We start from the raw sequence: 14,498 nt of genomic DNA on the forward strand, positions 1-14,498 counted from the left end.
CCTTTCATTTTGATGGAAGGTCTGCTTGGAAGAAAATTTATATTCAATCCATTACTCTTTAAAATACACCAAATCGATATGCTTATGCACAATATTAATTGGCAATTTTTTTTCTGTTACTTTGCAGTTTTACCGGATGTATGTTTGCTATTCTCTGCATAAAGACTTCCATAAATATGACTAGCAGTGCAATGATTACCTCTTGATTGCTCTTTAAAAGGCAGCTAATATTGTAATCTCTCCTTTTAATTAGGCTGTCTTCTGAGCGTCTCAGATCAAGGTCACTTTTTGTGATTTAGTGAGAAACTGAATTGATCATCATAATAATTATGTAAAAATAGTTTTGTATACATTTTAAGGCTATATATCAGGGATATGCAATTAGCGGACCTCCAGATGTTGCCAAACTACAATTCCCATCATGCCTCTGCCTCTGGGTGTCATGCTTGATGCTGTCAGAGTCTCGCTATGCCTCATGGGACTTGTAGTTTGGCAACAGCTGGAGGTCCGCTAATTGCATATCCCTGCTATATATCATAGTATATTTTAGATTTTCCATAAAGTGTATTTTTTTATTTATTTAGCACCACACTGATGAGTATGTACTCAAAGTAACAAAAGTCACATGTTACGAACGGACCGGGCACCGCACCCTCCGCTCCCCGAACTGACAGTGGGGTTGTTCTCCCTTCCCACTAGCTGTCACAATTTTTAAAAAACTTCGCTGTGCGGGGTTCCGCCCACCTGTCTGCGTCACATCACAGTCCTCTGTGAAAAGAAAACTACAAGGTCCGGCAGCTTTTATGGCTGTCGGCTTGTAGCTTTCAGTAAACTACCATGGTGCTATAAGCGCCTTGGTAGTTCCCTCTCTCTTCCTGTCAGTATGTATTGGCTTCCTCATACGAGGTACAAGTAAGCTGATACACTGACAGTCTGCAGGAGACCTGTATGGCATTAGTGATCCGCTGATCGCTGGTGCAATGCTTTACAGGCTCCTGCAACAAAAAATAATAAATGTAATTTTTTTTACAAGCATACAAATGTGCATTTATTTTTTATTTTTAAAAAGTGAAATGTGTCCGTTAACCACTTCAGCCCCGGAAGGATTTGCCCCCTTAATGACCAGGCCATTTTTTGCAATACCCATTGCTTCGCTTTAACTGACAATTGCGCGGTCCTTGTTGTACCCAAACAAAATTGAAGTCCTTTTTTTACCCACAAATATAACTTTCTTTTGGTGGTATTTACTCATCTTTGCGGTAGAATTTTTCTGCACTATAAACAAAAAAGAGCGAAAATTTAGAAAAAAAAATAACAATATTTTTTACTTTTTGCTATAATAGATATTACCCAAAAAAACATAAAAAGATGTCTTCAACAGTTTATGCCAATATGTATTCTTCTACATATTTTTGGTAAAAAAATTGCAATAAGCGTATATATTGATTGGTTTGCACAAAATTGATAGAGTCTACAAAATAGGGGAATAGATTTATTGCATTTTTATTATTTAATTTTTTTACTAGTAATGGCGGTGTTCCCTAGGTGTGTTTCTAACTGTGAGGGGATGGGACTGCCTAGAGGGGGAGCCATATCGCTTTTCTCTACTTGGTATGAAGAAACGATCGGTCTCTCCACCCCTGTCAGAACAGGGATTTGTGTGTTTGTGTGTTGTGGCCAGCGGCAATCATGTCCGCTGGCGAGACGCATCAGGTCCCATGCCGTGGGGGCCTCACTGCCGAGCAGGTGCCTGCTATGGCTCTTGAAGTTACCGCTGTACATATATACGGTGATTCACGCAGGAGAGCCAACCTGCCGCCGTATGTGTATGAGAGCCGGTTGAGAAGTGGTTAAGTGTAGCTAGTACTATTATCAGTAGATTGTTATCCACTACAGTAGGCTGCAAAGAAAAAGTGTATTGGTGTGAAGGATAAGCACTTCCAGTTAGATGAGCTGGTTGTCTAATCTTGGGATGGTCTGGTGGTGTCTGTAAAGCCATATAGCTGCTTTCTCAAGCCTGTAGAGTTTACTAGGAAAGAAGAAACAAAATCATTAGCCTGATGTGACCTCAATCCCCACAAACTATTACTCCTGGGTGCTGGCAAAGTAGACATTCCAAAACAGGCCCCTATACTTACCAGAGGACAGAGCTCCAAGAAAAGGTATCCGATCAAGACAGAGGGATCCTATCCAGACAGGGATCCGATACGTACAGACTGCAGTGTTGAGAAGGCCCCCACATACACAGTGCAGAGTTTATGTATAGCAGGCAGGCACGGAAGACAGGCAGGCGGGACTTCTTGGGTAGCGCCATTGGTGGCGCCATGGTATGGGAGCTAGCGTGATTGGGAGTCCACAGTCCAGGAAAATCCAACCTAATAGCACAACGGAAGAAGAGGGGCAGGGTGAAGGACAAAAGCAAACATATAGTGGCTAGTGGCCAGTGGCCACTGCCTTTTTTTTAATTCAAATTTACAGGTTGTCCATACATTTATGGACAGTTGACAACCCTGTGGGTAATTAGACATCACAGAATCCTATGACAAGAGATTGCAGTCTTACCCAGATGTTTATATAGCAGCTTGCTAAATTTGGATATAATGGATTTTAATAAAGATGTCAAATTACAATTAAAGGCTTTTGTAGAACTGTGGCTTTTCCTGTACAGCATTAGCCATTGCCTTATTCTCTTAAGTTCCTGATTAGTGACATTGTTTATAAACCATAATGTGCTGTAAGCTATAGCAGAAATATATCCATTTTTATCTAGCATGCTCCCAGCAATATTATTGGTGCCCTCTGCAGATCTGCATTTTGTAGTTTTTGTTAAATTTTATGAGATTGTAAACTCAACAAGCAAGACTCAAATGCATTTGTCTTGTTTATGCACTGTATTATGTTTCCATATTGGTTATAATTTGTGGCAGCATAATAATTAAAGGTTACTCACAAATTGAACATTAAAACTTCAGAAGTGACATAATTATGTAGAATAGTTTTGCATGTGTTCTTTAGTTTCTGAGCATGCGTAGTCTAATTAAACAAAAATTGGACATTGAGTGCACGTACGTCAAAAATGTTATAGTCTGCACATCCAGCTTTTGTCATACAAAAAAAACGGAATCGGCTGTTGAAAGCACTATACTAATCAGCAGATCGTTCGTCGTACGGAATTTTGCTTCTGGTGTTTGTATCGTATGTACAAGGCCTTAAGCATTCTGTTTCCCTGCTGTGATTTTGACAATTCATTTTTCCACAAGGCCTATAGCTACAGAGGTGACTGAGGGCTTGTTTTATAATGCTTCTATTGCTTAACAGCCTTTTTTTTTCACCCATTTGTTCTGGCAACAGAACTAGCAGTGACACAAAAAAAAAACATTTAACTATGTTTGAGTCTTTTGGACAGCCAAAGGGCCCTGTCAGCTATCCCATGCTTGGCCTTATTGATCTTTAGATACATACTGAACCCTCTAGTAATCCTGCGATTAAAGTGGAGGTTCTGCGGCCGATTGGTTTTTTTTTCTGTGCATTCAATGTGGGTTTACATCACACGTTAGTACTCACTTGTTTGGCGAATAAAACCATCCCCAGTCCATTTTCGTTTAAAAGATTAACTTTAAAAAATCTATTTAGGGATTTCCCATTTTGCTTGTGGGCATTGTGAAGCCCACAAGCACTGACTTCCTGGAAGCGGTGAATGCACGCCTCCCGGCATTCACCGCTCCTTCTCGCGCATGAGCAGTGTTGACGGCAAGCGCCGTCAACACTTCCTGGTTGCCATCACAACGAGCGGCGTCATAGAAAGTATACGCCCCATTGTGATGGCATTCAAAACTCACAGCAGAACAGAACGGGGACAGAGTATCATGGCGATTACAGCTACGCCCCCATCACGTGACCACGTAACTCCCAGAGAACAATGCGGCGCTGGGGAGACGCCTACTCCCGCGGGAGTGGGATTCATGAAAATTACAATTACAAAAGGTATTTTTATATCCTACATGTACACTGCTGCGGTGGAGACAGTGTTGTGTTTTGGGTGAACCTCCGCTTTAAGTTTAAGATAATTTGAGTCTTGTCCATAATATACCCAAGCAAAAACATGCACAATGCAATCTTAACCATTCATAGTTAATAATAATAAGGTTCTGAATCAATCATAATTGCTAAAGAAGCACAGTAGAATTACAGTGTAGGAACACTGCATTACAGAGAAACTTCTATACACATGCTCCTAGCTAATCATGTTTGCTTGTTTTAATTACTATTATGGACTTTGTAAGCTATTGTGTACTTTGTAACCATAATTTTCTGCAATCCCTAAAACTAGCAAGCATTAACTTTTTCACTATCAAGACACTGGTAGCATCTGGCAAAGGCCTACCTTCAGCCTATGTCCATATACAAGGTCTTTGCTGACCTCTCCTGAATAGAAATGCAAGTTGCTTAAAGGATCACTAAAGGAAAATATTTTTTTAGCTAAATAGCTTCCTTTACTTTACTGTAGTCCTGGTTTCATGTCCTCATTGTTCGTTTTTGCTTTGAAGTAGCTGTAATTCTGCTCTGATCTCCACACTTCCTGCTTGTCTGGCTCCTTATGAAAAATCTCATAGCAGCTTTTCACTGTGGTCCAAGCTGTGTGTCTAAAAATCCTCAGAACCAATCAGATTCATTTTAAAAACAAAACACTGCCCTGGATTTGTTTGTTTTTGTTCTGTGTCTCTCTCTACTTCACAGAAACTTGAAACAAGTTTAAAAACGAAAGTGAAACTGCAGGCACATTATATGATTGATTTTTATCTATTTTTAATCATTTTTAAAAGGAATCAGTTAACTTTTATGTCTCTATACCCTGTAAACAGTCATTTCAGCAAAACAATTTTTTTCCTTTAGTGACCCTTTAACTATCTAGTCCACATACTGTACTGTATGTCAAACACAAGGCCTGCGGGCCAAATTCAGCCCACCAAGCCATGTCATATGACTTTTGCAACTAGTTTTTCAGCTGGATCATTGCAGAACATTGAGTTCTGCCACCTTCGGCTCTCACCCTCCACTTCCAGCTGTCACCTGTAAACACAGAAGCCTTCTGTGTTTACAAGGACAGCCTTTCTCTGGGCAACTTGCCGCTTTAACAGATCCCTGCAGGCAGTCATGGCAGGGCACGGTGGGACAGATCTCCAGAATCTGACAGACAGAATGATTTCCCTGCAAGGCAGAGCCGCCTACACTGGTACTAGAGCCATCTACATGGGGCGGTACTAGAGTCGAGCCAGGTAGGAGAGAATAGAGATGAGAGTAAGCTCTGGAGGGGATGAGGGCTATGGAGATGTGTACAGAGGTAGGGCGGAGGGGTGGAAATGTGGAAAGCCTGTGCTGCACACTGTGCTATAAACTCTGCACTGTGTATGTAGGGCCCTCCTCAACACTGCAATATGTACGTAACGCACTCCTGAACTCTACACTTTGTACGTAACACACTCCTGAACCCTGCACTACATATGTTGTGCACCCCTAAACCCTGCACTCTAGTACTTAATAATAATTGAATGTAGAAGCAATTATTTAATATGATAGAGTAGATCTTACAGATACAACTATCCCTTTGAAGACAACCATGATACTGATGTGGCCCACAAATAAATTGAGTTTGAAATCCTGTTCAAGTTGATAAGTGACTTCAATATTTTCTGAGTTGCTGATCAGAAACAAAAACATTTCTGATTTTCTAACTGGCATTTTTCTTCTGGGTCAGTTGCTTAGAAGGTATCAAAGCCACCAAACAACTAGCATTTTCAGCAGGAGGTCAGCAGTGGAGACCCTCATAGCTCTCTTGTTACCGGTATCCTGCAAAATAATAATCTAGCAACTCTTGCTTCCTTTCCATAACAACAATTCTAACAAGTGTTAGGCCACGTACACACGACTGTTTTCCTTGACAAAATCCATCAAGAAACTTAATGGCAGAGCTTTTTTGCCGAGGAAAATGGTCGTGTGTATGTTTTTCGTCGAGAAAACTGTTGTGAATCTCGACGAGAAAAAAAGAGAACAAGTTCTCCTTTTTCTCGTCGGGAGTCTCAATTTCCTCGTCGTGTTTCTCGTCGGACTGGTCTACGACGAGAAACACATTCGTGTGTATGCTTAGAAACCCGCGCATGCTCAGAATAAAGTATGAGACGGGAGCGCACCTTCAGTAAAAGTAGCGTTTGTAATGGAGATAGCACATTCATCAAGCTGTAACAGACTGAAAAGCGCAAATTGTCTCTCACCAAACTTTTACTTAACATGCAGTAACATGAGATTAGTAAAAGCAGCCCCAAGGGTGGCGCCAGTAGAATCAAACTTCCCCTTTATAGTGCCGTCGTACGTGTTGTACGTCACCGCGTTTGAGAACAGCAAGATTTTGTCTTGACAGTGTGTACGCAAAGAACGAGTTTCTCGGTCATGTGTACGAGGCCCTTAGTGGCAAAGTTAGTTATAAAGTGGCTAGTAGTAGAATGGTAGGAGGCTTGGAGACCCTAGGCATTTGCATGAAAAGACATTCAATGTGTACTGTAGCAGCGCTACAAACAGAGTGTGAACTCTGAATAAAAAGTTCTATGGTGACATATAGGGTTGTCCCGATACCACTTTTTTAGGACCGAGTACAAGTACCGATACTTTTTTTCAAGTAGTCGCCGATACCGAATACCGATAATTTTTTTAAATGTGTCCCCAAATGCAGCCATGTCCCCCACATATGCAGCCATGTCCCTCTAGCCATGTTCCTCACATATGCAGCCATGTCCCTCTAGCCATGTCCCTCACATATGCAGCCATGTGCCTCTAGCCATGTCCCTCACATATGCAGCAATGTCCCTCTAGCCATGTCCCTCACATATGCAGCAATGTCCCTCTAGCCATGTCCCTCACATATGCAGCAATGTCCCTCTAGCCATGTCCCTCACATATGCAGCCATGTCCCTCATATATGCAGCAATGTCCCTCTAGCCATGTCCCTCACATATGCAGCAATGTCCCTCTAGCCATGTCCCTCGATGCGGCGGCGCGATGCGGCGGCAGCGGCGGGGGGGGAAAGGGGGGGGAAAGTATTCTATTTAGGTATCGGGGGTATTTGCGCGAGTACGAGTACTCCCGCAAATACTCGGTATCGGTCCCGATACCGATACTGGTATCGGTATCTGGACAACCCTAGTGACATAGGTATCACAATAATGGTGCAGGTGGATAACAGCAGTAAATAGTGTCTTCATCAATGTGTGCTCCTCATCACCACGGGGTTGTGTTTCACCACGTGGGGGGATACTATCCCCTTATGGGGATGCACTCACCAGACCAAGAATAAAAACCAGCATTGGATACACATCCGCCTCTGCCACCAGCCTTGCACTCTCCACCACTCCTGCTTAAGTGTGTCTTGCTTGTGTACATATAAAGAAATAAACTTGTCTCAGCAGTCAGCAGCAGAGAGGAGCTCCTCTCTGCTGCTGACTGCAAAGACAAGTTTATTCCTTTATATGTACACAAGCAAGACACACTTAAGCAGGAGTGGTGGAGAGTGCAAGGCTGGTGGCAGAGGCGGATGTGTATCCAATGCTGGTTTTTATTCTTGGTCTGGTGAGTGCATCCCCATAAGGGGATAGTATCCCCCCACGTGGTGAAACACAACCCCGTGGTGATGAGGAGCACACATTGATGAAGACACTATTTACTGCTGTTATCCACCTGCACCATTATTGTGATACCTATGTCACCATAGAACTTTTTATTCAGAGTTCACACTCTGTTTGTAGCGCTGCTACAGTACACATTGAACTGCTTTGACTGCATAGTCATTTATACATTTCCTTTGTTTACTGTCATTTGCAATATTTCTTTTATCTAAGCGGCTGCTTATTGTGTATCTAGGTGTCTCTTTTACCTATATATCATTAACCTTAACTGCCTACTCCTGTGCGCTGAGCAGTGCTTCATCATTAGGAAGGGCGGAGTTAAGCACTTTTTCACATGAAAAGACATTGGCCCAGATTCTGAAAGGGCTTACGACGGCGCAACGCAATGTGCGCCGTCGTAAGTCCTAATCTGGGCCGTCGTATCTATGCGACTGATTCTTAGAATCAGTTACGCATAGATAACCATTAGATCCGACAGGCGTAAGGCTCTTACGCTGTCGGATCTTAAATGCAATTTTTTTTTGCCGCTAGGTGTCGCCTCCGACGTTTTCCCCATCGTGTATGCAAATTAGCAAAATACGCAAATTCCCGAACGTACGCGCAGTCGACGCAGTGAAGTTACGACTTTTACGTTAGATTTGCGAAGCGTAAAGTTGCCCCTGCTGTATGAGGGCCAACCAATGTTAAGTATGGCCATCGTTCCCGCGTTGAAATTTTAAAATTTACGTCGTTTGCGTAAGTCGTCCATAAATGGGGCTGGACACCATTTACGTTCACGTCGAAACCAATGACGTCCTTGCGACGTCATTTAGCGCAATGCACGTCGGGAAATTTTAGGGACGGCGCATGCACAGTACGTTTGGCGCGGGAACGTGCCTAATTTAAATGATCCACGCCCCCTACCCGGCTCATTTGAATTAGGCGGGCTTGCGTCAGGGGATTTACGCTACGCCGCCGCAACTTTACAGGCAAGTTCTTTGAGAATAAAGCACTTGCATGTAAAACTTGCGGCAGCGTAACGTAAATGACATACGTTACGCCGCCGCAGTTTTACGCCATTCTACCAGAATCTGGGCCATTGTATAGTGTTAGTGGTAACATATGTAGTGTTTCCATATTCTAATTATTTATATGCAGATATTAATGTTTGACTGCAGTGTATTTGTATTTGCACAGTATCCCCCTATAATGTGCAAACTATATCAGTAAGTGTCCCAAACTGTAGTCACTTCAAGCAAAGGTTTTAATCCTATAGTCACAGGACTTGCACATTGTATAATCTGACAGAATGAGTACTTTCCATGTGTGAACTGGGAAGAATGATCCTCTTAGTTTCACAGTTGTGCCAGTCTCCTCTATTACTGTTACCTTGCTTATGTCTTTATAAAAGGGACTTTCATATGCCTGTCTCTGTATGTGGGTCATTCATTGCCTCTTTAGTCCCTGCTGGCTGCTTTATCCACTAGTCTGTCCAGTTATCTGATCGGTTTTATAAAAGGCTCTGCTGCTAACCACTAAATGACTGATATTAACTGTTTGGTATTAAAACAAGTTATATTGTTATTATTATAATTATTATTATTATTATTATTATTATTAAGTATTGACTTTAAAAGTTTATGTAGACCCACCCTTGTTAAATATACCATGCATGCAGCCATAATGAAATTAGTGATCATCTATCCAGGATTTTGCTGGCAGAGGATGGCATAAAGATCCTGCATTAAAAAAAAAAAAAAACAAACATATAAAACATCAACATTCATACAGCATTTAGACATATACAATTATACTTCCTTTCTTTAACACCTTCCGGCCCCAACATCTTTTTTTAGCTGGGCTATTACTCCCAGGGGGTGGGAAAGTCTGACTGATCATGTGACCACTGTGATTGGCTGTCATAGTGGTCGCATGATCAGGAGCTAGTTCTGCTCCTAATCATTACAAGAGACTGAAAACTGTCTACAACAGTGCATCATTCAGCACAGAAATCTTTGCTACCCATGGACGCATATATGTGGTATGTGGGCGTTAAAGCCCACCCTCTTTGCCACCACAAAGTGGATAGAAAAGGGTTACATTTATGTGCATTGGTTTAATGCTAAATGCGAACATAGGTAAAATATTGACCATGGATGCAGACTTTTCTATTTTATAGTTACATAGTAGGTAAGGTTGAATAAAGACAATAGTCCATCCATTTCAACCTGTGTAGGTGTACATGTGTCAGTGTTGATAATCATTTCCCATATCCCTGTATATTGCGTTCACTAAGATGAACGTCCAAGAGTTTTTTAAACATATTAATGCTCCCTGTTGACACCACCAATTGTGGAAAAGAGTTCCACATCCTTATCGTCCTGACAGTGAAAAGCCCCCTGCGCAGCTTAAGGTTAAACCTCTTCTCCTCCACTCTCATTGTGTGGCCCCATGTCCTCTTACACTCCCTGAGACTAAATAGGTTTTTCCTATGCTGGTATCACCATTGAGGTATTTGTATACAGCTATCATATCTCCTTTCAAGCGTCTCTTCTCCAGGGAGAATACATTTAGCACTTGTAGTCGATCCTCATAATTGAGGTCCTCCAGGCCCCTTATTAACTTTGTTGCCCTTCTCTGGACTTTCTCCAGCTCCAGTACATTCTTTCTGAGGACTGGTGGCCAGAACTGGATGGAATACTCCAGATGTGGCCCAACCAGAGTTGTATAAAGTGACAGGATTATAGTTTTATCTCTGGAGTAAATCCCCTTTTTTATGCACGCTAATATTCTGCCTGCTTTTCTAGCTGCAGCTTGACATTGCATGCTATTGTGCATTACTTTACATTTCTCCACATTAAACCTCATTTGCCATGTATTTGCCTACCTCATCATTTTTTCCAGGTCTTCCTGTAAAATTTCTATATCCTAATGTGAGGTTATTGCCCTACTTATTTTTGTGCCGTCCACAAAAACTGAGATTGAGCTATTTATCCCATCCTCTAAATTAGGGATGCCCAACCTTTTAAAGAGCAAGGGCCACTTAAGTGACTTGGTAACCGGTCGCTGGCCACAATGAGCGGCAGGGCAGGACTTAGGGTGGTGGGGGCCCCTGGGCTTGAGTGTTGAAGGGGCCCCCTGGAGCCGAGAATTGGGGGGGATCGAAGTTGTTGAGGGGGGGGGGCGAATTGAAGTTGTTGAGCGGGGGGGGGATTTTGCAGTTGTTGAGGGGGGGAGTGCCTCTCACCTGTGCCAACAGCCGGGGCCACAGACTGTCATTAGCCCGGCTCTCGGCTTTCTTCCCTTCAGCAGCCACAGTCCTCCACACACCACTCCGGTTCCTCCTGCTTCCATGCTGCCTCCTCTTGCAGTGCGGGAAAATTAACCCTTTTGCGGGACTGCGGGAAGAAGCTGTCTGTGCGGGAAAGTCCCACAGAATCCGTGCGTGTTGGGAGGTATGCGCAGGGCCGCCATCAGGAATTTTGGGGCCCCTTGCACAGCTTAAGGCATGGGCCCCCTGAAGCAGAGAACCTAGGGGGGGTGGGGGTGCTGCCGCCTGAAATTGAGAAGCGTGGGGGCTGCCGCAAATTGAGAAGCGGGGGGGGCCTTTACAAAAAAAAGAAGAAATAAAGAAGAAAACAAATATATATAAATATATGTAGCCATCCGGGGCCCTGGGGACCTCTGGGCCTTTTAATAAAAAGAAAAAATAAACCTCTGGGCCCTTTAATAATAAAAAAAAAAAACATTTATAAAAAATACATAAAAAAAGGGAGGTTGCCAAACCCGGGGGCCCTGGGGACCTCTGGGCCCCTGGGAACCTCTGGGCCTTTTAATAAAAAATAAAAAAATAAACAAAAATAAAAAAATAAACATTTATAAAAAAAAAAAAAAAGGGGGGGTTGCCACATGGGGCCCTGGGGACCTCTGAGCCCTTTAATAAAAAAAAATATATATATATATATAAAAAAATGTAATTTTTTTTATAAAAAAATAAAAAAGGTGGGTTGCCATCCGGGGGCCCTGGAGACCCCTGTGCCCTTTAATAATAATAATAATATATATATATATATATATATACATATACTGTATATATATTATATATATAAAAATAAAAAATATATAAAAAAAACATTTTTTTACAAAAAATAAATAAAAAAAAGGGGGGTTGCCATCCGGGGCCCTGGAGACCCCTGGGCCCTTTAATAATAATAATAAAAAAATATATATATATATATATATATATATATATATATATATATATATATATATATATATATATATATATATATATATATATATATATATATATATATATATTATATAAATAAAAAATATATAAAAAAAACATTTTTTTACAAAAAATAAATAAAAAAAAGGGGGGTTGCCGTCCGGGGCCCTGGGGACCTCCGGACCCCTAAAAAAAAACAAAAAAAAACTAAAACTAAAACTAACACTTAGCATAGCATACTAGCTCATTATGTAATACTCACCTGGGATCGAAGCCCCCGCTGCGGTGCTCGACACAGCACCAGCCGGCGACATGTCATCCCGGAGTTACTTCCGGGTATCACGGCTCCGGCGCTGTGATTGGCAGGAGCAACCATAACGTCACTCCTGTGCATGGGCGCAGGAGCCGTCAGTCACGACATGCCCTCCTTTAGAAACGGCACGATCTACGTTTCTAAAGTGCGCCTGCGCCGTTGTCTACGGTGCATGCGCACACCCCGTGGAGGTTTAGGAGATATTTCCAGCACCTATAGGAAAGCCTTAATCTAGGCTTACCTGTAGGTAAAAGTGGTTGTACAGGGTGTACAACCACTTTAAGCGTTTATGGGGAACTGTACTGAATGCCCTTGCAAAATCCAGATACACCACATCAACAGGACTCCCCCTATATAGATGGCAGCTCACTTTCTCATAGAATGTTAACAGATATCATGCAGCAAAAGCTTGCTGATCTTTACTCACTTTGTGCACTGGCCGTGTAAAAACTAGAAAGTGTTTAGATATTTAAAAAACAGTACTGATAAAGATGCTGCTTGTTGTACATGAGCCCTAAAAGCATTTTGTTATATCTGTTCCTTTAGTGCAAAAAAATACCTTTTGATCCTGCGAGGTGATAACTTCCTGGGGTCCCTGCCTAATTGATTCATAATAAATGATCTCTCCCAGGCAAAACTAGATTGATTGTTGGTTTATAATAAATTATATTATTATTATTATTATTATTATTATTATTATTATTATTATTACTATTTTGAACTGGTAAAAACGTTTCAGTCCACTTTTTTCATTTGTGGTTGTTTTAAATGTCTGATTTTTAATATTTGTATATCATTGCTATTTTTCAGACGAAACATGCACCAGATGACAGATGGCTTAGAGAAACCGGGCCAAATTAGATGGCCATTAGCTATTACCTTGGCTATTGCATGGGTGCTTGTCTATTTTTGCATCTGGAAAGGAGTTGGATGGACAGGAAAGGTAAGGCAATTACTCCCAAATGTATTGTTGAGTCTAGTGGATCCAAAAAGTCTATGCAATTGGTAGCCAAGAAGTTCAATTACTGGAAATATTTTGGCAGCTTTTGAGATATCTGCAAAAAAAAATAATAATAATAATTAGGAAGCATTAAGACAACTGCTCTATTATATAAAATCAGTTAAATAAATATTAGCAGCACTTAAGTGACATCATATGGTCTGTGCTAGAATGTTCAATTCAATGCCTAGGCTGAACCTTACAAAATGCAGCTGCTGGTTCCAAGAGAATGATAACAATAATTGCCAGGAGATGGATTCCATTGAAAATGTAATATCAGTGATGAGCGGTTTAGAGAGCCAAACTCTCTATTTGAAAGATTTGTACAAGTTATTTTGTGTAGCTCAGTATTTTTTTTTTTAAATGCAGAATATTTACAAGTTATTAACATGCATGCCTTGTATTTATTTTCCAATATTGTGTGCTATTATAGTCCAACATTTTTGCAAAAAAAAAAAAAATACATTTTCTCTACAAGTCTACATGCAAAGCTGAAAGAAACCTTTAAAACATAGTTTGGTTATGGTGCACTAGATACAGAGCATCATTAATGTACAGGTCATATACAGAGAGAGGAGGAGGTGAAGAGGTTAATGTACAGATCACAAACAGTGGGAGGGTGGAGAAAAGGGCATTCATGTGTAGATATGAAGGATTAGGGTGGTAAGGGTTAATATACAGGTCCAATATGAAGACAGCATGGAGCTGAGATGTATAGGAGAGAACAGTGGTGAAAGAGTTAAAAACGATCCCACATTCAAATGAAAAGATTGAATCTGATGCTGTTTCTGATCTTCTACTAATGTATGAATATTTAATTCATTAGATAAACCCACAACAGTATTATTATTATTATTATACAGGATTTATATAGCGCCAACAGTTTACACAGCGCTTTACAATATAAAAGGGGGACAATACAGTTACAATACAGTAAAATATAAGAGGATTAGGAGGGCCCTGCTCAGAAGAGCTTACAATCTAGTAGGGTGGGGCAGGTGGTACAAAAGGTTGTAACTGTGGGGAATGAGCTGATGGACGTGGTAAAAGATTAGTTGGAGACGTGATAGGCTTCCCTGAAGAGGTGAGTTTTCAGGGATCGCCTGAAGGTAGCAAGAGTAGGGAATAGCCGGACAGGTTGAGGTAGTGAGTTCCAGAGGATGGGAGAGGCTCTGGAGAAATCCTGGAGACGAGCATGAAAAGAGGAGATGAGAGAGATTGACAGTAGGAGGTCTTGAGAAGAGCGGAGAGGACGGTTGGGATATGTTTGGAGACAAGATTGGTGATGTAGCTTGGGGCAGA

General features: G+C 41.4%; 1 protein-coding gene across 2 annotated transcripts in view; it reads left to right on the forward strand.

Moving 5' to 3' along the window:
• Positions 1–14,498, forward strand: part of SLC6A1 (solute carrier family 6 member 1) — a 198,858-nt gene that overhangs the window by 136,098 nt on the left and 48,262 nt on the right. For both annotated transcript variants that reach the window (XM_040359318.1, XM_040359317.1), the window contains one exon: positions 13,007–13,139. In XM_040359318.1, coding sequence (XP_040215252.1) covers positions 13,007–13,139 — 133 coding nt within the window. The remainder of the gene's footprint in view (positions 1–13,006; positions 13,140–14,498) is intronic.

Source organism: Rana temporaria, chromosome 7 (assembly GCF_905171775.1).
Source record: "Rana temporaria chromosome 7, aRanTem1.1, whole genome shotgun sequence".
Lineage (NCBI taxonomy): Eukaryota > Metazoa > Chordata > Amphibia > Anura > Ranidae > Rana > Rana temporaria.